The sequence below is a fragment of the Micrasema longulum genome, unplaced genomic scaffold, assembly GCF_059751315.1.
Source record: "Micrasema longulum isolate JH-2025_06_02 unplaced genomic scaffold, ASM5975131v1 h1tg000376l, whole genome shotgun sequence".
Classification (NCBI taxonomy): Eukaryota; Metazoa; Arthropoda; class Insecta; order Trichoptera; family Brachycentridae; genus Micrasema; species Micrasema longulum.
Genome location: NW_028277577.1, coordinates 426,369 through 453,629, shown reverse-complemented (window position 1 = coordinate 453,629; position 27,261 = coordinate 426,369). Strand labels below are relative to the sequence as shown.

General features: G+C 32.0%; 1 protein-coding gene across 1 annotated transcript; it reads left to right on the top strand.

Annotated features, from left to right (window-relative positions):
* The first annotated feature begins 212 nt into the window (after positions 1-212).
* Positions 213-21,514, top strand: LOC148282111 (nose resistant to fluoxetine protein 6-like). Its single transcript, XM_088225632.1, has 13 exons — positions 213-258; positions 1,081-1,298; positions 2,741-3,009; positions 4,190-4,269; positions 6,277-6,470; positions 8,081-8,235; positions 9,175-9,343; positions 11,104-11,303; positions 13,344-13,488; positions 14,778-14,967; positions 18,614-18,756; positions 19,788-19,903; positions 21,409-21,514. The coding sequence occupies exons 1-13, from the start codon at positions 213-215 to the stop codon at positions 21,512-21,514; spliced, it is 2,031 nt and encodes a 676-aa protein (XP_088081758.1).
* The last annotated feature ends 5,747 nt before the right edge of the window (positions 21,515-27,261 follow it).

Genomic DNA, 27,261 nt, shown 5'->3' with positions numbered 1-27,261 from the left:
ATTTAATTGACAATAATTTTAAAGTTCACCTTATTTATCCGCCAATTAAAAATAGTTAAACTTAAAAATATAAAAAAGTACTTTATGCATGGTGGTCACTTAAAACGAGGTATGTTCACAAAATAGTAACTTTTGCTCTATTTTTCTCGCACTGCCCGGAGATGAGAAGGATATTTAGTATTTTAGATGGCAAATTATAATTAATGTGAGAGATGACAGCAGTGACGACAGTTTTACTGGAAAGTGATAGTAATGTAGGTGAATGAGGTAGAAAAACATTTTTTTATTCATTGTAAGCAAGTGTCTAGTTCTCTGTGACAACTGAAACCAGCCCGGTCCCAGGTTCGATTCCTGGTAAGGTTGACATGGAATATTTGTTTAAAAGGTGGTTTTGACACTGTAATACTTTGTTGTTGATACCTAGACTGGCATCGGCTTTTGGCATCTGAAAAATGAGACTGATCACCTTGCCTTCATGTAACAGATGATCGAGAGACATTGTATTTAATGAACTAATACAATGTCCCATGAACCATTAGTTTCGGACGAGGATTTGATTGTACTTTTAGAAATATGAGTAATATTATATGATATATAATAAACACATAAGGCGAAAAGTACAAATAAAAAAAAGAAATAAAAATACACCAAAAAAGAAACTACCTCTTGTGCTTGGTGTGGGATTACATGTAAACTAAAGCGCAATTAAAATTTATTAAAGATTTAAAGGTACATAATACGACATTTATGAATACATGAATGCATATAATGTGGTGGTAAAACTAATAAATAAAATAAAATAATGTTTTGAGTCGCTAACCAGGAGAATATACATTCACATAAAATATTGTAATTAAAAGATAAAATTCTAAAATGGAAAAAATTCAGGTGGTTGATAAATAAGTATGTATTTTTAACTACAGCTTGATTTTAATGTGATCCTTGATAAATTTTAGTATGTGAGCCAAGTTTGATTCCTTGATATTATGCAACTGTTTTCAAAATGTTCGGTGTTTAATTAAGGCATTTAATATTATGACATATTTGCATATTTTATATCATCCATAAAACTTTTTGCAGTGTGGGACGCGACCGCCAAAGCTCCGTCAGGTTCGCTACAAGGCAGTCAATACCACCTCGGGAACTGGGATGAGTGCATAGGGCAGGTGAAACCCGCAGATGGGAGTGAAGGAATGGTTCGTCAGTACTGCCTGCTCATGACCCACCTTCGGTCGTTCCCACAAAAAGACCGCCCTACACAAACTGGACCGTTTGACAGCGGATACAACAAGATTTTTGTATGTTAACATTGTTAGCTTAAAATTTATTGCAACAGAGGGGAAACAATTTTGGGAAGGGTATAAGATGGAAATCAGGGCTTATTGTCAAGGCGTATAGCCTATCATTGACTGGTTTATGTGGCCACTTTACACACTGCGTAACATTCACCATTCTGCCTATGTTTTAGATGAATGTAATAATCTATAAGGGGTTAATAACATTGGTCGTAGGGAGTCAAAAAGGTTGATGCATGTCGCGGATTGAAAATTCTTACTGGATGTCGAAAATAAAATATGAAAATAAATAATAATTTTAAAAAATATATAAACAAATGGCAATCATGAACTTTCGCATTATAAATAAATTGTATATGTTTTATGAATGCATGTATGGGTGTATGTACATGTGTGTGTATGTATATGTGTATATATGTGTGTATATATGTGTGTATATATATATTCATATATATATGTGTATATATGAGTATGTGTGTATTTATATGTATCAAAATGTGTACACGAGTAAGTTTATATTTTATTACTCTGTGCTTTATCATCATCATCATCATTCCTTTTCCGCACCTAATGGTGCATAGGGCACTGCATTGGTACACCAATCGCAGCGTATTTTGATCATTTTTGTTACATTAAGGTAAGATGATCAGTCTTACGCTTCAGGTACCAGTCCAGGGACTATGAAATATTCTAGTGTGAAAACACCCATTTAAATAAATATTTCACATCAACCATGTCGGGAATCGAACCCGAGACCTCTTGCATGACAGGCTAACGCTGACCATTACACCACGAGGCTTTATATTAACTTGTACCTAAACTATTATCATGTATTAAAATGTAATTTTCTAGCTTGGAACGGGGTATGTACCCTTATTAGCTGGGCAAAGTGAACATAAAATTGTATGTATGATAAAATGTATAAATAAATAAACAAAAAAATAACAAAAAAACATCCACGTTAAATTTGGTAAATAAAGGAGCGGTGACCTTTATTGATGTGGGTGAGATTCGTGGCTGAATTATTTCACCTACTAGGCAATAGAGGTGGTAAAAGAAAGAAACGGATATTAAAATAAATTAAATTATAATAACATGTGATGCAGTAGAGTAACAATCCTGAAAAACAAAGTATAAAGTTAAAATTAAAATTATCCAAATTTATTTACAAACATAATCAAATATACAATATATTAGTATCATTGGAATCAATAGAAAATAATACAAAAACATAATGAAAATGATAATTGAGTTTCTATAAACTCACTCTATAGTAAGAAACGAAAAAAATAAATAATAAGCCAAATAACAGTGAGTACTTTTACCAGTTAATTTAATAAACAATATTTTAAGTATGTCCAAATAACTCCTTAGGGAGAGAAATCCAGCATTGTCTGCAAACATTTGAACACATTCAAAATGTTGTTGCTTATTCTGATTTGCAGAGGCCTGGAAATTTCGCCATCGTGAGCAGAAATGTCGCATTTTGGGGGCTGTGTGCTCCTGCCAGTTGTCAACCAATGGAAATAGCATCTCTGATGCAATCTCACTTCCATGACGAGTCACTGAAGACTCTAGAGTCAGCGGGGCAAGCTGTGGTACTCCCGGGTACAGGTGAACTTGTGAGGCACGAAATCCAGGCAAACATGATGCCATGGGGATGCCAAAAAGCTGATGATCCGAATCCAGTATCTTACGGAGCCATATTTTTCTTGTAAGATTTTTTATATAATTTAAAAACAAAGTGTCAATCATGTGAAAAATCACTAAACTAAGTTGAACAGATGAATATCTTTATTATCGCGTGACAGTTCAATGTACATTTCACGCTAAAGGATTAGACAACTGTAGCTCATTCACAAATAACTATCGACGTGATAACAACTTCTCACCATAGTTGTTTATCGTATTCGCGATCACAATGCAACTTCCGTAAACACCTAATATTAAATGTCAAAATAATTACGTCTTGCGACGTATAATCCTGCTGCGCAATCGCATATTTGAATTTCACTGGTGTAAATATGGAAAATATTCGAAAACTGCTATTTATTTATTGTTTATCATGCTATTTATAGCGTTTAGCCGGCGGTTGGCAAGCCAAATGTCAAAAAAAGCAGTCGTCATAGTAATTGTAATGTAATTTTCACTTTTTTGAATTAGATACTCTTTACTATTTTGCAAATGCAATAAATTGTATTATTTTTTATAGTAAACGCCGATTTTTCGCCAATGAACTGTATTTATTTACGAGGAAAACAAAAAAAACCGACACGAGCGTTGACTTAGAGATTATACACGCGTTGACTTATGACTGCGATAACATAAGCATGTTCATTATTGTTCATTTTGATCGCTCAAATGTTTAGCATGTTTTTAAGCTCGTCGATAGTTATTTGTGATTAAGCTACTGGGCGAATTCGCAGATGGCAGTTTTCTCTGCTTTTTGATATTCTAATTTGAACAAACCTTTGCGAATATTTTCATTCTGCATGTATAAAAAATAATAAACGAATTCTAAAAAAAAGTAAGATTATTCAGAATCTACATACCGTATGTTTCGGACCATAAAATGATTTTTTTTACTCTGAAAATTTAACCAATAATTTTTATTTCTAAAAATTGATAGATAAAAAAATTGGGGCACGTCTTATGGTCCTGTGCGTCTTATCATTCGTAAAATACAGTTTATATTTTATTATAACTTATTCGTACTTAATTAAAGTAAAGCATGATAAATATCTAATTAAAAAAAATATATTTATGTTTAAAGTTTCGATTTGCTTCTTGCAAATTTCTGAATTCTTTGTGTTTTTTGAGCATATTGTGTTATTATATTGAATTATGTTGATTATTATTCATGATTGCACTATTATTTATTTTGTTTATTTTAGTATTCTATTCGGGTTATCTTTTGGAGTAGTTTGTGTTACGACATCATATCACTGGTACATCAGGCGATACGAAAACAAAGGTATGCATAGTCCTGTATATTAAGTTCCTGGGACCTATTTGACATATTATGCTGTAATGTGACTTTCTTTCCGATAAAAATATTTTTCAGAATAACAAATATACCTACCCTCTTTCGTGTTTCATTATACAATAAAAATGCTTTAAAAAACTATGCTTGGAAATATGCATTTTTCAAATACCTATATTTCATTACAAATTTTCGCTGTATTTATTTATTGTATTTTCAAATGTAAGTAGAATGGTGAATGTTATAGTGCGTAAATTAGCCACTTAAACCACGTCATAGAGACTTGTAAAAATTGATTTACTTCCATGTTGTGACCTGTTAACTTTATATTTTATTGCGTATTACGGTTTTTAAACATTGAACTTTATTTATTAACTGAATTTTGTTTTTTTCGTTGGATTTGTTAGATACAAGCCTCTTATAAACTTCCTTACTTCTTCCTATCACCCGCTTTTCTCGTCCATGTCTTACCAGCTGTTAAGGCAATGTCGTCGAACTATCTTTTCTGTGGCCTTCCAACACCTTTTTTGATTGCCTATGGTCTCCACTTTATAGTAGTAAAATATCACATACTACGAATCAATATGGATATTGTGGAGAAATGTTTTCATACGTAAATGTAAAAACTAAATTCAATAAAAATACGTTCGTGGAAAAACACGACTTGTTTGGCCTCGGTTGTTGTGATGTCAAGGTTCGTGGAATTGTTCTACACACATTTCAATGGCAGGAACAAATAATCACGAATCGTGACGTATTAGGGGGGTGGCCAATGGAATAACCGTTTTTGCGGGAATTTGAAATTACAAATTTAAAAGTATTTTTTATGCTACTAATAATTAGCAAAAATTTTTTTTTACGGAACAGTATTCCATAGACCTTCATTACTTTAATGTTTAAAAAAAACTTATATTTCCCTATTCTAGGTGTTCACCTGCAATCATTTTGACTCGCCAAGTGTCCTTCCCACTGCCATTTTAATTTTGCTGTACGATCCATAATATCCACGACTCCGCTTCCGCCCCATATTTCTTCATTTCTTATTGTCTCTTAGACATATACCGAGTATTTCTCTTTCCATAGATCAATGGATGCATTTTAGATTCTTGCTACTTTTCTGTGTCACAGTGTAGACGGTTCTGAACATGCTTTCGGCAAAGCAAAGAGTAATTTTAAATGCTTTAGTGTTAATATTTAAATTAAAAAATAAATTATTGCCCAAATACATGTTTTGTGACGTTCAGCGTAATAATGAAATTCGTCGCTATCCTACGAGGGGAAATGCAGGCTTCAGACTCCCCAAAACAAGAATCCAGGCAACTCAAAACAATCTGTACTATAAAGGACTTAAGATGTTTTATTATTAATGAGTTGCCAAAAGATACTGAGGATGCTGGGTCTATCGCATCGTTTCGCGGGATGGCGATGATTTTTGTTATAAATAAATATCCGTAAGGTAGATAGAGTGTCATCGGAAAGCGTCTGAATTTTATAACAATGTTTTGTTTTGTTAATTTATTTTTGTCTAGTACGTAGAAGGTATAACTATATGTTCAAATTTTATTTGTACAACTATCCAAAATAAATACATTACATATAAGTCAAGGCTTATAACCTGGCATTTAGGCCACTGTATACACTGTGTAACATTCATAATTCTACTTATGTTAAACATCCACATTTCATCAACTCTTCCATGTATTGACTTTTGTAAAGTAAAAGAGCTAAAACCTTTATTGACATGAGTGAGATTCATCTGGCTAAATTATTTCACCTCCTGAAATTCCTTTTTTTTCTATACCAGCTAGATTAATCATCAATATATTGAGTATGTCTAAATGATCCAGATATTTATTAAGATTTTTCAATTTTAACAACTCCCTCGGGAGTGAAATATAACCTTGTCCAAAAACATTTGGCATGGGTACTCAAAATATTGGTTATCTGTATTTAATACAGATTTGAATAAAATAATACTTTACGTTCTATTTGTTTTAGATTCAGAGCTTTCTACAACAGTGAAAGCATTTTCCCTATTCGTCAACATGGAAAAATTAGGAAGATCCGAGAAAAGTGATGATTTGAGAGTGTTAAATGGCCTTCGTGTAATTTCCATTGTCTACGTTATCTTCGGCCACCGATTCGGAACAACCTTTGCTGGGCCCCTCTCCAATCGAATTTTCTTAGAAGATGTAAGTGATTTTCAACAGTTTATTTTTATTTTAATTTTTCTATAATTAATCATCCATCTATCTTTTGAATGATGCAAAAGGTCCATTTTTGTTTGATTTCTTCCAGTATTATCTTTTAGTTGGTGATCCGGGCCTCTCGCCAACCCAGTAATTTGCCCCCGTAACTTTAAACTGGGAGAAAGGATAATAAAATAATGATTCTTGTTGAAAACTTTAAAACTTGAATTGAAAAGTTCGAAAGATGTGGCCGTTTTCACTTATTACTCATTTTATGTACGTATACCGTTCTAACCTCAGAGTAATAATGCGTAACCTAGAGAAGAGCCCAAACGTAAGAAAACCATTATCTGACTATTGGGTATTAAGTTAGCTACAATTCGCAGCAAAACAAGGGGCCGTACTCAGGTCGAGAATTGCCAAATGAATATTAATTTGCATTGTAAATACTTTTAAATATGCACCTGTGTATTTATTATTGCAGGGTTATTCCAATTTATTTTTCTATAATTCGCTTATATTTATTTTATAAAACTGAAAATACGTTTATTTTTTATTTATTTGTTTATTTTATTCACAATGTACTTATGTTACATTTATTGAGACATAAATCCCAACTCCATGGAACCAAAGTCCTGTATTGAGTTTGTTTGTTTCTCCGTTACATCTCCGAAACGGCGAATGGTAGCGGCCTGAAATTTGGACACGTCATTTTAGATGCAATGACGTTGCTATTTTCGAGTAAAATTTTAATCGACCTCTACTCGATAAAAACTCAAAATATGGATGCCTAGCGCGGCCCTGACATATTGCCTATAATCAACTGTCATTATCAACAGCAAAAAATTTATCCCCTAAATTGAGAAAAATAGTATCTGAAGTAAACATGTTGATATTAGGAAAGTTTTTAAGCAACATAATACATGTGTCGGGACAATAAATGCCAAAAATCAATATAAATCTGCTAGAAATCGAAAATCCATAGAATTAAGAATAGTCCAGAAACCGCATACGCACATCAAACAGAAGGCGACTCAACTACTCATAAATGAGTAGGTTTACGTTTTGACCCATTAGTTTCTTTGTAGACGTCGCTCAGTACGCAACTCCTGATTTGAATTCAACTATGCCGTGTTGCGTCCTTTTAAAATTTAGAAATACTGCTAGGATCTTAAAGGAACAGGATGCAATCACATTTCATCTGTAATTTGAATTACAGATGAAATGTGATTTTAATGAGTCTAAATACATAATATATATTGCCATGGTTTTTCTTATATCAAGTTCTTACTATACCATCCCGGTGAACCCAATTATTAACTATTAGGACGTCTGAAAAGTAAAATATTCTAAAGTAATTTGTTAATTTATTATAATGGGTACATCAATATGGAATAAATATGTATTAGCTATTCAATAAGTAATTCTAGAAGATGTTGCGAAAGCGATGAAACCCATCACTGGTTGTTCCAAATTTGTGGATTAATCACTTTTATTTTTTATTTCTATAGTAAATTACAATGAAATTCCACCAAAGTTTTTCACATTCAAACTCAATAGAATTGTAACATAATAATCAATAAAATGAATATTATATATTATATAACTTTCAGTTACACAGCCGATTTTCTGGAATCTTCATATCTTATGGTGATTTAGTGGTGGAAAACTTTTTATTGATGAGTGGAATAGTCCTATCGTACAAGCTTCTTCTCAATAATTCATCTCCTATGAATATGCCATTGCTTGTGTTAAGTAGATACATCAGGTATGCGATCAATTTGATATTTTTTATTTATAAGGTTAAAAACTAGAAGTTATTAGACCCACTTTTATCCCATCCATTGAATGTCGCTGTTCACACCACTACCAGTAACTCAATCGCAAAAAACTATTAACGTGCTAATAACCGACGTGATTACAATTTCTCACCAAGGTTGTTTATCGTATTCGCGATCACAATGGAACATCCGTGAACACCTAATATTAAATGTCAAAATATTTACGTTTCGCGACGTATAATCCTGCTGCGCAATCACATATTTGAATTTCACCGGTGTAAATATGGAAAATATTCCAAAACTGCTATTTTTTGTTTATTATATATCATACTATTTATTGCATTTAGCCGGGCGGTTGGCAAGTCAAATGTCAAGAAAAGTAGTCCCCATAGTAATTGTAATTTAATTTTCTTTTTTTTGTATTAGATAGGTACTCCTTACTATTTTGCAAATGCAATATTTTGCATTATTTTTTTTAGTAAACGCCGATTTTTCGCCAGTGAACTGTATTTATTTACGAGGAAAACAAAAAAAAACCGGGACGAAAATTGCCTTAGAGATTACACACGCGTTGACTTATGACTGCGATAACTTAAGTATGTTTATTATTGTTAATTGTGATCGCTCAAATGTTTAGCACGTTTTTAAGAACTTTGATGGTTATTTGTGATTTAGATACCTACAGTTTGTACACAGGACTATGTACATGTTTTTGGGTTACGTCACTTTTGCCCTGACCGCCTCGTTTATATTTAAACGCGATTAAAATATTTTTTTTTGTTTTGACTCTATTCAATCTGTGAATCGTATTGTAAATGTATTATTTGATTCAAGTCCAATGTGGCACAAAAAAATATACTTGAAAGCAAGGATTTCGCCTTACAAATTAACATAATAAAAATAATAATAGGATTATCTTATTTTAGACTGATTCCAGGGTATGCCGTTATTATACTGTTCGTTGGGCACGTCCTTCCTCTCACTGGGTCTGGTCCGCTGTGGCCAGCCTACGTCAGTGTCGAGGCATTATCATGCAGATTAAATTGGTGGACCAACCTGCTAATGATAAATAACTACGTTAACACTGAATATATGGTAAGCATACAAATTATTATTATCTTTTTCTTACCTCTCACACAAAAATATTTTTTAAATGTTGAAATTGGCTCTTTTATATTGGGATTTTTGCAACATTTGAATATTAGATGGCGTGTCCAAAATTTAAAACTCGACATGTCCAAATGGCATTTTTAAATATTTTTTTTGCTTTTAAATAATTACTTTTTGTAAAATCCCTGCCGAAATGGTGCTCATCATATCATCAGTTCTCACCGGATCTGAGATCCAAGATTCGAACCCCGCTGTACGATACCTGTACTTAATATCCATTTGTTTCCAATTTTCAAATATGTCTTTAATAAAAATTCATGAAAAAATCATCATCATCACCACCACCACCACCACCACCACAAATGCACAAATGCACAAAATACACAATTTTATTTTTTTATGTCCAGACTTGTTAGAAAATTCCGTGTTAAGTCAGGACTCTTCTCTATATAAATCAAAAACATTTATAAACATATTAAAAAATATACAAAATAATCAAAACAATATACAAAATAATAATAGAAAAATATAAATAGTAAAAATTTATGCATGTCGAAAAATGGAATGCAGAAAAGTTGTATAATACTCGTTATTAATAATTTATAGTAATTTTATAATTCAATTCGATTATTATCATTATAATCATTATAATCATTTTTAAAATAACCATATTTACAACAGTTATCATCAACATCATCACCATCATCTTCATCACTATCACCATCAACACCTTGTACTACTATCATCATCATCAGAATGATCAGCATCATCATCACCAAAATCACCATTATCTTCATCATTATCACTATCAACACCACTACTACCATCATCATCATTATCATCATTAGCATCATCATCAGAATGGTCAGCATCATCATCACCACACCGTAATCATTTTCATCATCATCATCACCGTCATCACCATTATCTTCATCATTATCACCATCAACACCACTACTATCATCGTCATCATTATCATCATTATAATCATCATCGGAATGATCATCACCATCATCAGAATGATCATCACCATCATCACCACCACCATAGTAATTTGCATCATCATCATCATATTAAAGTTAGTATATGACCTTCCCTATCTAACAGCAACTAAAGAACTTTTTAAACAAACTAAACAATTAAATGTAACTGAACTCTTTAAACTAGAATACTTAAAATTTATTCATAAATTCGCCACTAATGTAATTGTAGACGAAGAATTAAAACTTGAAAAAAACTGTAGTAAACATGAACACAATACGAGAATATCAGAAAAATATCATATACAACCTTTTAAAACGAGAAAAGGACAATCGAGACTAATAAACCATGGACTGAAATTATACAATAAACTATCAGACAAAACTAAACAAAAGACTCAGACAACCTTTACAAAAGATGTTAAAAATATTATTATTAACAGTAGAATGTGAATTTTAAAAGTAAAAACATTTTGTTAAATGTATGTAACCCGTAAGGGTTTATCAATGAAATAAAAAAAATAAAAAAATTGAATAAATAAAATATCGTCATCATAATTATCATCATCATCATCACCTCCTTCATCATTATTATAATCGCCGCCACCACAATCATAATCATAATCGCCATCATCACCATCAGCACCATAATCATCATCATTATCATCATCACCATCCCTATCATCGTCATCATTATCATTATTATCTCCATCAGTGTTATTTTTATTTTGGCTTTTATCTGTATTATTATTTCGATTTTTGTAGTGCATCGTCCAAGCATGGTATATGCCTTGCGATTTCCACTTCTTCCTTCTGTCGCTGACGGTCATTTGGGTGTTACGTTCTCGTACCAGACCAACCGTCGGCTTTGTGTATCTTGGATTTCTGATCGTCATTTCCCTCCTGGTTCCTTTCATCGTCACCTACTATTTGGAGCTGCCGGCCACTCTGCTTTTTACCGAAGAGTAAGTTTCTGTTTTCGAAATAAGTAATGAATGAAAGTGAGTTGAAGACTATGAAATAATATAATTGGTCATATGGAAAAAATGCAGTTTTAAAACAATCATTAAATTAAATCGTGGAAAGTCATAATATTTCAGTTTTATCTATGAAAAATCACGCAAGACCTCAGTGTTCCAAAAGTTTCAACAGGAGATCACAAAAATTCAAATATTCAAGGATTTTCTCTAAAAAATATCGGAAGGCAATATTTCAGGATTTTCGACAGACAATTACGGAATGTCCAAATATTTCAGGAATTTCAATATAAATTAAAAATGGTCTCAATATTTTATTTTCTTCGCATATTTAATCTTGGGGATTGGTTTGCAGCAAAGTCCTGCATCTTGTACTCCATTAGTCTCTATTCTCTGCAGCCCTCTTCAACTCGTTATATGAGGATAAAATAAAGATTAAATGAATTACAATAATGATACATCTTTATTTACCATAATTTACAATTGTTTTAATTCTATACAAAAAATAATTAAACAAAGATATGCATGACCAAAGGCAGAATTATTCCCGCTGGCAATTTCTTACAGTCTTTCCAATAAATAAAAATATAATATAATAATAATTATTATAATAACAATTAAATTAAAAGTTTAGAAAAAATAAGCTATGAAAATAAAATGTTAGTTATGTGCTTAAATGAAATGTATTTTAATTTTCTCTGTTCCATCTTCCGAATATTCATTACTACCATAGATTTATCTTTTAAGAACACTTTTAATACTTTTGCAAAAATTTTGATACAATGAGAAACTTCAGCCCTACGGGAACGAGGGAAACTGAATACAAAATTTGTTTCTTGCGCTTGGTAAAAATCAGAGCATTAAATTGTACGGCTAAGTTTCTCGAAAATGAACTAAAAAAATAGTAAAAATCAACTACTTTTAACGACGTCACTAGCACATATGAATATTATAAGAGAGATGTGAATGATATCCGGCTATTTAAGGATAATTAGTAAATACTGTCATTAAAAAATCGTTATCCAGAAATAAATAATGAAGGAGGGATGCGCACGAATTGATGAGTGGATCAGGTTAAATAAGTAGAAAAATGAGTTTTATTTATGGTGTTTATGTTTGTAAGTTTTGGGTGTTTTCATTATGTTTTATATAAAAAAATGTTTTATTTGAGATTATGGTTTAATAGGGCATGTTTCAAAATTATATAAGGGAATCGTGCTCAAATCAAAAGCGTCTAAAAATCACTAGTCAGTGCCATAATCCATGGAGAAAATACGAGAATACGTGCTAATGAAGAAAAGTCAGACCGCGTTCTACCCTGAGCATTCTAAAATTATGGCACTCAACTCATGCTCAACGCGAATTAGTGTTGTTTTTATGTTAATTGTAAATTAATGTAACTTGTTTTTGACCAATGTTATCATGTTTTGATAAAAGGGCCTAATGAAGGGAAAAAAGCAGTGGTGCATTCTGTGTAAGAATCTGTTTTTCAAAAATGTATCAAATGTCGGTTAAAATTATTTAAGCATTACTAAAAATCTAATAAAAATACGTTAATATGTAGAAATTAAGAAATTGTAAGGAAATTAATCAATTCAGTATCCATTAAAAACAATTGATGTTTATAAACGTTATAATAACAAAAAAACAACACTCTCCGAAATTTTTGAAAAATGCATTTTAGTCGAATGCAACCCTGGAAGTTGGATGAAAATCACATATTCGCTTCTTACCTTTTTTTCTGATTTGGCATTTTGAAAATATTATTATTTTCAAACCTAAATCACGTAAATTAGATTATTTTGCAAAAAAACCGCATGTAAATTGGTCCGGCAGTTATCGAGTCTATAAAGGACAAACTTTCATACATTCATTTTTATATATACATATACAGTCATAGAATTAAGAATAGTACAGAGTACACAGATTAAATTACATATATTTTTTAAACATTCCAACTGATTTTGAAACAATTGATTTCTTTATTTATTTTTTATTTTAATCAGTTTTCGATTTATTCTGTTTCAGTTTATTCAGAAATCCTCGAGGCCATAGAATGTTCCAGATGTCTTATATAAAAAGCCACACCCGAGCAAGCTCCTACCTGATAGGGTTGATAGTTGGGTATATTCTAGTCAAGTACCGCCGTCCTGGCAACAAAATCATCTCGTTTGTATGACAAGTTTCATTAATTAATATGTATTATACTTTTGGAAACTAAACATATCAATAACCTGCAAACACTTAATAAAAACAAAACGTAAATATCTTATTTTGAGTACGAATATAGGTAGAATGGTGATTGTTAAATAGTGTGTAATATTACCAAATTACGGAATTATCTAACAATGTTTTTAGTTTGTTCAAATATTAATTAGCAGTACTAAATTTTACTCCCTAAGGAATGAGAAAATGAGTTTTTATTTTTTTCTATTTGTTAATAGATTTATCGCTATGATCTTTTAAAGTTTTGTAATTATTTAATCAATCCGCGCGTGACGTCACTAGTTCTCTTCGGTAAGTTGTCCTGATTGGTGAGTGGGCTTCGGAAACCGGAAATCTATCACATTGCTCAATTATTTGTAGATTTAGAAGAACTTGTGACGTCATTTAAAGTCGTTTATTTTATTTTTTCATATATTTTACAGAAATCTCACCGTACAATTTAATGCTCCAATTTTTACCGCGTGTAAGAAAAAAATATATGTTCGATTTCCCGTAGCACTGAACTATCTTATTGATAGATACCTACCAGTTACAAAAAAAAATTTTTTTTTGGAGAATATCATTAAATTTTAGAATTTTTGACAAAGGCTAGCTTAAGTTATTACTTTACAATTATAAACTAGAACATTCACCATTTTACCAATGTTTAAACTTTCTCATTTATTATTTCTTCCATCTGTTGATTTTGTAGAGCAAAAAAGCTGAATCTTCTAAGAACGAGAAGTATTAATTCTGGGGTTTTAGTGTTATTAGTTATTTCAGGGTTTAAAGTGTTATTGGCAATTCGGTAAAATTTAATTTACTTTGATAAAGGTTTACGATGGAATAATTTAAGGAATATGGATGTCCAAACATAAGCTGAATGGTGTGTAAACTGGCCACCTAAAACAACACTTAAAGTATAAAATCTAGTATCGCGGACAAGCAGATCAGAGATCTGAGGTTCGAATCAATGTTAACCTCTGTTATTGATAACTAAAAGATAATGGATTCGAAAGTGAAAAGTTTGAGTTTAAACTTTTAACAGAAATATTTGCGTTCTTAAGAACGCAAATATTTCAGTTAAAAAATACATCGATATTCTATTCTCAAAAAAGTCATTCATATCTGTTATCAGTTTTTTTTTTCTCTTTTCCATACAAACACGGAGAACTTTCAATAAAGGTTAAAACACAAAGCCAAAATTCCCCTCCTTCCATAGTGAAACTCCCATATGAAACAAAATGTCGTCTTCAGAAAACATCGATCCTGGGCACTTCAGCAGCACTTCTCGTTGTGCTGGGGGTGATGTCAACTCGTATGGTCTTCTACTCTCCAACCAAAGTCTACAATGCTCTAGAGTCAGCTCTGTACGCCTCCCTGCACCGCCCACTGTGGTCCCTCGCTATTTCTGCGTTCCTGTTACTCTGCATTCTCGGAGACGTTCGTAAGTCTTAAAAATATATTATTTTAGACATAGAATTAAGAATAGTCCAGAAGGAGCGTAGAATCATATTTGAATACATCGGACTGTGTCCAATAATTCTTCCACTATACCTCACTTTTGCCGCGTGCATTCGTGAAGTCGTCGAGTAATGTTGCACGATGGGAAAAAATATAATTATAACACAAATGTAAACTAAAAAAAAAACGCAATTTGTTAATTTCTCTGAAATTTTATTGTGCACGCGGAAATATTGATTGACACAACAGAGTAGGTAAGTAAAGGGTAATTATTTAAGAGTTATTGAATTAATGAACTTTGAACTTAAAATATAAAACAAATTTTATTTTAGATAAAACGGATATTTTTATATCATGTCAAATGATATTTGATGTTTTAAAGATAATGTCGGTCAAACGTCAACGATAGAGTTGTTTAATCCGAGATCTAATTTTCATGAGTTCTCTCATTCGATGAGCAAAGTAGGGTAAAAAAAATTACTACCCTGGCAACACTAACGAAATGTTCATTTTGTTTCTTCGACAATCTGACAGATGGAAAAATAGTTCAATTTTTAAGTAATGCATTTGTTACATACACATTAATTTGCTAATTACACATGAAATGTGATTTCATCCTGTTTCTTTAAGATCCTAGCAGTATTTCTACACTTTAAAAGGACACAACACGGCATAGTTGAATTCAAATTAGGAGTTGCGTACTGAGCGACGTCTACAAAGAAACTAATGGGTCAAAACGTAAACCTACTCATTTATGAGTAGTTTAGTCGCCTTCTGTTTGATGTGCGTATGCGGTTTTTGGACTATTCTTAATTCTATGATTTTAGATAAAAATATGTAAAATAAGTGTATAAAATAAATCGTCATCAGAACACCCTTATCCCTATCAAATGGTGCACTGGGCACTGTAATGGTATTGAAATCGCTGAATATCAAGATCAATGTAGGATGCATTCATTTAACAGATGATCTAAATACGCTGTACTCAGTTTACCAATGCAGTGCTATGCACCATAAATAATGTGTAGTTTTTTTTATATATTAATTTATTTATTTGGTTAACAAATAATGAAGATAAAAAATATTTGCGTAAAAAATGACATTGTCATCATCATCATTCCGTTTCCGCACCTAGTGGTGCACAAATCGCAATGTACCTTGATCATTTTTGTTACATGAAGGTAAGGTGATCACTCTTACGTTTCAGGTGCCAGTCCAGGGACTATGTAACATCCTAGTGTAAAAACACCTCGTAAAATAAATATTTCATGTCAACCATGTCGGTAATCGAGACCGAGCCCGAGACCTCTTGTGTGGTAGGCAAATGCGCTGACCACTAAACCACGAGGCCGACAGATCAACATACAGAAAAATAGACACCGACACAAATGAATTTTTGAAACATTATTTTTTAATGAAAAAATAAATAAAGTTTAAGTAATTATATAAGTAAAATTGCACTTAAATTTATACTACTATTAATGCATCTTACGTACATTTCTGAAACGTATTAAAAAAATGAAACTATTCTTGCTTGTTCACCGCTAACCCCGCCCCGTCAAGGTGACCATATATATTTAGGTAGCTAGTCTGAGATAGGTCGTATCAAACCAGTTAGCTTTAAAAATGTAAATTTCAGTGCTTTCGAAACTATTATTCACGGGCGTACTAATAGCTTCCACATTGGGAGTGTTCTAGAAACCTCAATATAAAAGGCTCGATGCGAATGTCTCTGTGTCTGTGTCTAGTCAGATGAATAATACCAGTTCTGTCTGTGAATATAGAACCAGAACCCAGGACGAGTGTTTTTGGCTCGATGGCGGTTCTCGGGTAAAATTCCTAAATGAGGAAATTGAACGGAGATAAGACTGTCTCGTTGTGTATCGGCAGACGCGTTCGTCTACCATTCTTAAGGCCCTGTTATCGATTTTAGATTTCTAGCAGGGTGAACGTGAAATATTAATTTTAAAAGCTGTTGCAACATTTCATTGAACATAGACTGGTGCCCAGTGCACCACTGGGTGGTGAAAGGAGAGTGAAAATGATGACGAAGGGAACCTTGTTTTCCTATCGATCTTGGTTTTTTGAGTTGCATTGAACGAAATGTTCAGAAAACAAGATTTTGTAATTGTGCGATTTCCAAAACATGATACATTTTTAAAGAAATAAGATAATTTAAACAATGTTTTGAGTATGTCCAAATGACAGGCTGAATTTCCTCCCTAGGGAGTTATTTGGATCTAAATTCAGTGGTCACTTAAACTAGCCAATGACAGGTCATAAGCTATGTAAGTGCCTAGACTTTCATATCCTCTTCCCAAAATGTGTTCCCCCTCAGCTGCTACAAATTTAGACAATCGATAAAGAACTTTTGATGCAAAGTAATGATTATATCGATAATGAAAGTACATATTACAATAGCAAATCTGGGACTACTGGTGTTTTTTTGTATTAAAACAAAGTGGACTTCAGATTTTTATTTCAATTTAAAAAAACGCTTTTATGACGAAATTGGACTTCGCTCTTTTATCCGCGTGTCAAATCTTATTACAATAATATTAGCATTTTCCGCCCTTAGACTGCAAAAAGTGGACTCCCTTTATCCCCTAAAGTACATATATTTTTAAGATAAAGGTAAAAAAACAATAGTAGGTACCTATGGGGTTTTCCTCCTAAACCCCACCTTATATACGTCGTTGCTATGTATAATTTACATATTTTTTATATTGGATTAAAACAATATATTATTATCGAACGAATATTGATATTACTAAATTAGTACGAGCTTTCTAATTTCTAATTAATACAATTTTCTTCTAGTCTCCATGATGACGATAAATTAGTTTTTTTTTTTAAAGATAAATAATAAAATTACATATGGCATGTAGATACATAAATTATAATAACTTTTCTACTTCTCAAATAGAGTAAAAACTTGTGTTAAGAGAGGGAGTTCGTTTCACATTAATTTTTATTTTCTAAACAAGTTCCTTCAAATAAGATATTATATTCTAAATCAAACATAATATTCTACTGTATTAATATATTTTTATTCAGGTTTAAATGTTTTGATTTTGAAATTTCTATAAAGCAATATAAGCCTCTGTTGTACACACCATGATTTGGTCTGACACACGTTTTGTATATTCGAATTATGTTTCCAATAATCATGTGTTCATTGTACTATACGACATTTCTTAGGCATCCAGATGTTTACTAACTGAGATGGATATGTTCTCACCATCACTATGGCAGCATCATCTGCATGGCATTTGATGTTAATGACCTTATCTCCCTTAGTAGATTCACAACTTTTTTTTTATTCTTAAAAGCGTTTTTTTAAATATATTTATTCTGCTTGTGTAAGAAAGGGTTTTAGGCGTATATATTGTTGTGCTATACTTAGTTATAAAGGTGCTAAACTTGCTTTGTTTCTTTGTTGTTCTCAATATGTGTTATTTTCTAAATGTTAATATTATTTATATCCCGAATTGAGTTGTTGTAACTCCGGGGAATGTAATTCAACGTATTATTCTTGTAAAATACATTGTGTTATATGATTTATAAATAAAACAAAAATAAAAAAATATATAGTAGAATAAAAAATAAAATGTTTAATTTATTTACAGCTCCAGTAAAAGCACTACTTGGCTGGTCACCATTGACTCCGCTGTCCAGGCTAGTTTATGGCGCTTACCTGTCTCACATGGCAGTTCAAGAAAGAGACTTTGGTATTGTCAGGGGGTCTAAATACCTCGACATTGCCAGTATTGTAAGTGCACACATATTATCTTCTTTTTCAAGTGACCTATCAGGTCTCCGCGGGGTTGGCGATCACCATGGAGTAGGCCTCCCTGTGGTCCGGAACAATTCCCCGACACTCGTAAAGTCAGTCCACTTCCAGATATTGGGAAGCCATGACATCTGGCGTCGTCCCATTCCTCGGCGTCCCTCTATTTTGCCTTCCATAAGAAGTTGGAGCAGTCCTTACTTGTCGCCACACAGGATGCAGGACGTGACCCGAGTATGCAATTTTCCACCGCTTAAGAGAATATGCAGTTCCAGACAATTTTGATGAATAGGTATTTTAACATTGTTTTTCTGCCTGTTTCACAAATGCTTCTTCGAAAAAAACAACTGTTCGTCTATTTATTTTATCATGTATTTGTTTGTACCGCAACAGGCCAGGAACCCCGATTATAATAAAATTAGGGGATATGGTTGACATGAGACATTAGTTGGTCCCTTATAACTGAAGATCATGACCGTCATGTCGTACTCTCGAGACTGCAATTCTTCACTTGTCTCGGTACAAACATAGTGCCCCTTGCAGTTTTTATCAGGAGACCTCACTTCCTCGTCCTCTTCTTCACTCTACGATGCCAACCACAACAAGCTTCTCCGGGCAATATTTCTCTCTCGTCGGAGGTTGAGGGTCTGTCCGTCGGCTTCAGTTCTTGAAGAATTGAGGCGTGGGCGCGTCGGGCTGTCTTAGCATACGCCTCCAGCACCAAATCACAAAAGCATACATTTTAACAAAAGAATGTTATATTTCATAGCCTCTGGACTGGGACCTGAAGCGTTATACTAATCACCTTTATGTAAAAAAAAATAATCAAAATACGCTTAATTTAATGTACCAATGTATTGCCAAACATATGTAAAATGTAGTAATTGTGAAAATATCAATGATTTTATTGTAATATAGCTAGTCAATTACAACCGTTTTATGGGATTTATGCTCGTTCTACATCAATTCACTGAGTTGAAAAATTCTGAAATCATCCTGTTTTTCATTTTCAGTTTGGTCAAATGGCTGGAGATTTTTTCTACTCATTTTTCACGGCATTTTTAATACACATACTTATCGAAGCACCTATTTGGGAAATCTTCCGTCAACTTTTGACGTCAGCAAACAGGCAAGTTTATTTAATTCACATATATGTACACTTTTAAAATGCCGAAAGGTGTTAATTTTCCCTGTGGCCTTCAGCATGTTTTCTTTTTTTCTTTTCTCTCTCTTTCTTTTCTGTTTTCTTCTTTAATCCGATAATCTCTTTTAACTAATGGTGTAAAGTCTGTAGATTAGAAATAAATATTAAAAAATGCAAAATAATATCATTTCATAGAACAAAACAACCGATCCCCTTTGAGTACCTAATAAAAAAACTCCAAAATTTATGTAGTTAAAGCCATCGGATATTTAGGAGTTGTTTTGGACTATAAACTGACATACAACGAGCATATAGATAATAAAGTAAATAATTCACTGAAATTACTTGGCTTCATTAACAGAATATCCTCTGATTTTACCAATGTCCGTACTATCAAAACTCTTTATTGCGCAACTGTTCGCCCTCTTCTAGAATATGCCTCCGTGGTATGGATGTGAATCGCATAAATCACATTGAATCAGTCCAACATCGCTTGCTTCGAAAAATAGCGTGGATGCTTGGACTAGAGAGGGGTAACTATTCTTTTAGAGTCAATGTTAAATATTTTTAGTCTACAAAAAGGTAGAACTAATATTGATTCCATATGTATGTTCGGCATACTAAATGGTATAAGTGCCATTATTATTGGGACAAGTAAAATTCCATATTCCGACTCTTAGGTTGAGAAACAATGAAGTACTGTTTATAGATCGGCATAGAACAAACTATGTTAACCTTAATTCTCCAATGACTGGACCCGTCTTTGTCGTATTGTCAACTCGAGACAAGATCTGGAGCCTTTTGCTGGAAAGATGTGACATTTTGTCAGCCACTCAACAATAGTGAATTGAGTATCTCAATTGCTCTGTCGTAATGCTATTCTTGAAAGCCCTCCGACAATTTAATTACAAAGACGAACGAGAATGTGGCAACACTAACAAATCCGTATTTATCTGTGGCTCTCCTGGTCTCCTGTCACACGTAAACCCAGAGATAATGTAGAACTATTACTAGTTCGTAAACCTTTATTGTTTCTTGTCAGACTTCTTCCGTTGAATCTTTTGTGTATAATATTATGAAAAAAATATAAGAAAATGTTTTACTGAGACACTGCAACATTGATAATTATTATTTGCCTTTGACATAACACACATCTACATGTTATTAGAAATATTTCATATTCATTTAATGGATTTTAAAAACATATTTTATAATACATATCTCAAATACGTATTTTGACATTGACGAGCGAAAAATAATTTTGAAATCATGTTTCTAGTGAAACTTCATGTGATAATGGATTGAAAATAAATAGTTATATTTGTTGATACGTCATCATCATAACATTGATAATGTTGTAAATTTTAAGTTAAAATGCAACAAAAATACCTAGTTGGTTTTATCAGATTCGTTTGACAATTTAGTTATTTATAATTGCGCGGCTTGTCTTAGCCTTTTAAAATATGTATTTTATTCAATTAATGTTTTAGGAATCCAAAAGAAGATGTCTACTCCACGAGTCCTCCTCCCGACAATGCGGAAGAAATGTACTCAATATCAAATAATGGACTAACGTTAGATGAGAAGACTGAATGAAAAATAAAATAAGATAATCGTACTCCTTTTCAGGAATAATCAGACTTTCAGAAAAATACCGAAGGCCAAAAAAACTCACAATGATTTGAACCCAGTAAGACTTTGCAAAGCGTGCTACTAATACCGATTTGATCAAATATAATAGTGCGTCAGTGTGTATAATACAGACTAACGTAAAAATAAAGGAGTCATCTGATTGTTTCGGATGAAATTTTAAAGGAAGGTTAACATATATTATGTATTCATTTTTTAAAATATTTTATATTACCATTCAACCCACATTTGATTAAAATAATTCTTTAAATTAATTGAGGGCATTGGAAGCAAAGATAGCAACCTCAAAAGAATATTTTTACATTTTTACATTTTTTTTACATTTTTACATTTTTTCTTTTGCACCACAACAGGCCAGGAGGCCTAATTACAGTGGTGAATTTTTTTGGTTATGATGTCATTCTGTAGTTTATCAACTTTTTAAAATAAGAATCATGAGTTGAGTTACAAATGTAGTTTCAAATCATACTTCTGATGGTTTGAAAATAGTGTTTGGAAGCAAACAGCAATATCCATCAGCCATTTTATTCGACCAATGACAGTCTTGAGATTTAAATTTTCAAAATGGCCGCGCCATACAATTTTTAACCCTTTATTTCCCGGAGCCGAGTAAACACGTGATTATATAACCATGCATTGTGTCCCAGTCCTATGTTTTCACGTGGTTAACCAGCTGTCTAAAAAAGTGCATTTTATTGTTATCTAGTGACTTTTATTAGTACTTTTTCACTGCTGGTAAACTACGTGAAAACATGGGACCGGGACACAATGCATGGTTATTATAATCACGTGTTTACACGACTCCGGGATACAAAGCACAAAAAAAGGAGTGAGACCCGGTATTTGTGTGAACACTGCAATACGCAATGTGGCTCTACATAAAGGCCAATGTTGGCAAAACTATCATACAAAAATGACTTTAACTGTTCCAAATAAATATGAGAAGTTTTAATTGATTTAACCCAGTATTTTTATAATTATGACACTTTTAAGAAACCCTTCGGAATTACCCAGCGGAATTTTTATACACGTGCTTCAGGAGCAGACCGCGAAACTTCAGAGGATCATTCTTCATAGTAAACTTTTAAAACCTATTTTTTTTCAAAAACTTGTTTTTATTTATATAAAAATGGACTAGCATCCCTTCTATATTTTTTTTACTGAAATTTTCATGAAAAACTTATTAGGATTTTTTTCATTGTTTACCACGGGGAATGTTCCTCTGAAATTTTGCGGTCTGGACCAGAAACATCGTACAAGGGTCAGTCTAAATTGTCCAAGAGAGAAAAAATTAATTTTGGGTTATATAAGAATAAATCGGTTATTTACTAGAATATTGAAAGAGTATGTCAAATGTTTTATAAGCGTGATACAACTTTAAAATATAAAAAAAAGAATTTAATGGAATTTTTGGCCTTCCAAAATGGTGAGTGTAATTTTGAGTTCCGATGCTTCGAGAGTTATTGGTTTATATAAACTATAGACTTAACGTAACTTCATGGAAGATAATCCAATCGCGTCAAATCACTGAATCGCCAATTCTGCCGTCATAAGAAAGAAGGACGCATCTAACATTGTTTTCGAAAATGAGTTAAATACATATTCGGAATCAGGAAAAAAATACGCATCTTCGAAGTTAATTGATTATGAGGTCGGCGTTACTTTTTTGTAAAGCCGTAACGTCTTTTTTATTTAGTTGAGTAGAATTAATTGGCATATTAACACTAAAAAAGAAAGACGTTAACTTGATTACTAAATAAAAAGGGCGTTTCTAGCTAGAAACGTCTTTTCATTGAAGTATAACATATTTTCGGGTATTTTTTTACTAAAAAGAAGATGAAAATGTCAATTTTTAAATATATAACGTAAAAATTATTAAAATTAATATATATATTCCGTTAGGACAAACCATAATACATACTGTCGCATAATACTATACTTCATTTTTGTAGTATTTTTCACACTGCGAATTTTTCAATCTCCGAGGTACAAAATATTTATTTTCTCCGTTTTTTATTTTATGTAGAAACGTGCTTTTTTCTTGTGATGGCAGAATTGACATGACCATTTCAGGAAATAATGTTGTCGCCAAATTGGTCACGCAGTAAATTCACGGTTTCGCGTAGAGCTACATACGTTTGACGAACTGAATACTAATTATATTATTTTGAAAGTAAATCTCCACAATTTGCAATCGTGATTCGAGTATAAGGTGTTCCATTATTAATTTGAGTATTGTTACACAAAAGTTCTATCACAACAAAAAACAACACCAATTACAAAATAAATATGTATTTATATTTATAAACAATATTACTTTCTATTTTCTCTTTCCTCTCTTTAACACTTGACCCTTTTTGAGCATTTTGGTCTATTATTGCACATACATATAAACGAACTGAAATAAACATAATTTAAAAAAATTACTTTGGTGGGTCATTCTATCTGTAAAGGTAATTGATTAAATATCATGTAGTGTAAATGTTACTTTAGATTTGTGCAAACAGTTGTGTTGATGTTTAGCTTTAAATAAAAATAAAACAAATTAGTTTTATGTAAAACTTTTATTAGCATCAAGTACAAAAATGGCTTAACTTAAATAAATTGTAAATTACATCATTTACCATAACTAAAAGAGCCCATTAACGATACGATTTATATTTTTATGCGACAAATCGTGTTGCAAATTTCACTTGCGAAAGTCCATTCCATTAGGTTATCATTATGTCAGCGCTACAGTATACAGATTTAATACATTTAGGTTACCTTTACATTCCTAAAGTTCTCCTCGTTCGTTAATAAATTCTTAATAAAATTCCTTGCAGGTTAAATCCGGCACTAATTGTCTAATAACATTCGGATATAAGTACGCAAAATATTATTCAACAAAGTTAGTTTATAAAGTGAATTCGAGTAGGACCTATATTTTTGATGAGATGAGTTTTTCAAGTAAATTAAAAAAACACATTTTATAAGATGACAAAAGCAATTATAAAATATCAATCAAGTAGAATTGCATGGTTTACAAAAGTGGACAACATTTTTAATATGTTTAAATGTTTGTAGACAATTACTGGATTTTAGCCCATTGGAAGTTTATCGAAATACCTATTACATATTATTTTAAAGCAAAAATGGAGAACACACTAAAAAGATAACTTTTCAGCTCTTTTTGTTTTAAAAAATCAGCAAAATTAAAGAAATGAAGTTTAAACATAGGCAAAATAACGAATGTTACACAGTGTGTAGAATGGTGACTTGAGCCAGTAAATAACAGGTCATAAACATCGTAAATAAGCGCTCCACTACAACTCGTTTCCCATTTTTCAACACAGTTATTTAGACTAAAACAAAATGGCCATAAAATTGAAATTATTGGGTCAAACAAAAGAACGCAAATATTTTGTTTTCAACGGCTAGCGTTTTGGTCTAGACCAGACGTGGGCAAATGCGGCTCTTCGTCGCGGGTTATGTTCAGCTTCCAACGTCTCTCAATAACAATATCCAAATATCCTTTCTTCCTTCACTATATTTACATTTTCGCAAATTTTCCTTTCTGATTGTTGCAACTTTATTTTGATACAATGTACTCTGTTTTATAAAAAATAAATAGGTAGGTATATTTCTCTAAAATGTATAGAATCAATTTAGAGGAATCCAGCTTTATGTAGCTAAAAGTCGCAATTTTTTTTTTATCGTATTTTATTTTCATTAAATAATTATTTAAGTAATATTTTGTGTTTTCTTTCTTATTTTCATGTTTTTGTGTTTTATATATGAACTGTTTATTTATTCCGAAAATAAAATCTGTATAGATCATGTCAATAAATTAGAATTTTTGTATTTTATACTACGTGAGAGCGCTCTCCTTATACATACATACTCGCTTATGTTGCTCACTGTTGCTATATTTAATTCTTCTTTTAGTGTAATGTAAATTTTGAGTTGAAAAATAAATATCCTTTTTTACTTCACAGCACTCCGGCTATCTCTATGCAAAAAATCAAGTCGATAGGTCTCTCCGTTGCGACTTTAAAGAAACAATCACACTTTCGCATTTCAATACTAGCTTTTACCCGCTGCTTCGCTCACATGATCTTAGGGAGAAATGAGATAGGTAATTAATTAGTTTTGCAGTTATCAATAAGAATATTTTTCCAAGTCCTCCCGAGTCCTCCCTTTTAAAGTTTTCCGTCCAAGCTGCTAGACTTTAGAATGAGCTACCTCTTCACATAAAAAATGCACCTTCTTTAGAGAAGGTACATTTTTGCAAGATGCAGGTGGCTAGCCACTTTCAAGAAACGCCTGAAACATTAATATATATCCTTAGAATCCTGAACTCTCTGAGTTTTACTGCTTTTTTTTTTCTTTCTTAAATATGTATTTTTATCCTTTTTTCTTTCCTTGGTTCTCCTTTCTCTCTCCTTCCAAACACACTATCTGATCCCACATTCCTAATCATTTAACATGGCCAACTATCACATGCACTCGCTTATGCCTAGGCTCCACAGATATGGTAATCAGTATGAGGACAAGGCTGATATATTTGGTTCTGGACTTGAAAGTTATAAAACTAGTCTGATTTCATTTTTTCTCTCGCAATATAAACTTTTCTTTATATTTAATAATGTTTTCCTGTTTTGCTTTTTCATATTAATGTATTTATTTCTTTAATATTTTTGGTTGCTTGTGTGTATTTACTTACTTGTTACTATTGTTATAGTTATGCAATTTTATCATTTTTTGTTATGTATTTTTTTCATACTTATGTTCATCAAATGTTAAAGGCAATTTATACCGTTCATGTAAAAAAATAATTATATACTCATTTTGAAAAAAAACGTTGCTCATATTTTTATTCGGGTTCAAAAATAAATATTATTTTATCCTTCTCACTTCTCCGGCTGCCATGCAAAAAAAATACGTCAATCGATCGCTCCGTTGAAACATTCAGAAAATACAAAAAAACAAAAACACAATTTCGAATTTATATTAGTACGGATGAAAGTATGGATATAAATAAATATATATAATTCAGAATGTGGTTCTCGTTGACCTCATGTATGCCCACCCCTGGTCTAGACTTTTAGTTTCTTCCTGAAAATGTTCTTCTCCCCTGTTGTGTTATAATTTTATTTTAATTTCCCGGCTTTGTTTCATTCTCTACACAAGACAGCAGACTTTTTCCCGATAATTCAAACTATTTTGAAGAACCATTAGCAAATTTACAATTATTACTCAATGAAGGTACGAAATTCTCAGTATAAAAAAGCATTTACATATATGTAGATTGATGCGTTTGTTTGAAAAACAACAGGTGTCCACGTAATATTGTGCATATAACTATGAGTTAGGCCCATTTCACAACATGGCAAAAATCTACACCGCACGATAAAATAACAAGGCTAGATTGATGTTCATTGTATTATAATTATGTTTATATTACATTTATTCATTTAATTCCAGGCAAACGAAATAACTAGAACACCAAGGTCCAACTAGTCTTCACGCAATTTTTCTTTACGGGATATTTACCTAAGCTGCTCAATACTTTTTAATAATTACAAAATAATACAATAATGTCAATCCATCCTAATTTTACCGTGTCGTGTGGCTTTAGACGACGCGTGTGAAATGGGCCTCAGGCTTAGTTTTACTGAAGCAGCAATTCTGAAATCTTAGAAATGTCCAGA

Excerpts from the sequence above, each read along its gene's own strand:
- LOC148282111 (XM_088225632.1), top strand. The coding sequence starts at position 213 with ATGACAGCAGTGACGACAGTTTTACTGGAAAGTGATAGTAATGTAG. Across the intron at positions 4,270-6,276 it reads CAGGCGATACGAAAACAAAG|ATTCAGAGCTTTCTACAACA; the intron begins GTATGCATAGTC and ends TATTTGTTTTAG. Across the intron at positions 19,904-21,408 it reads CTTTTGACGTCAGCAAACAG|GAATCCAAAAGAAGATGTCT; the intron begins GCAAGTTTATTT and ends TTAATGTTTTAG.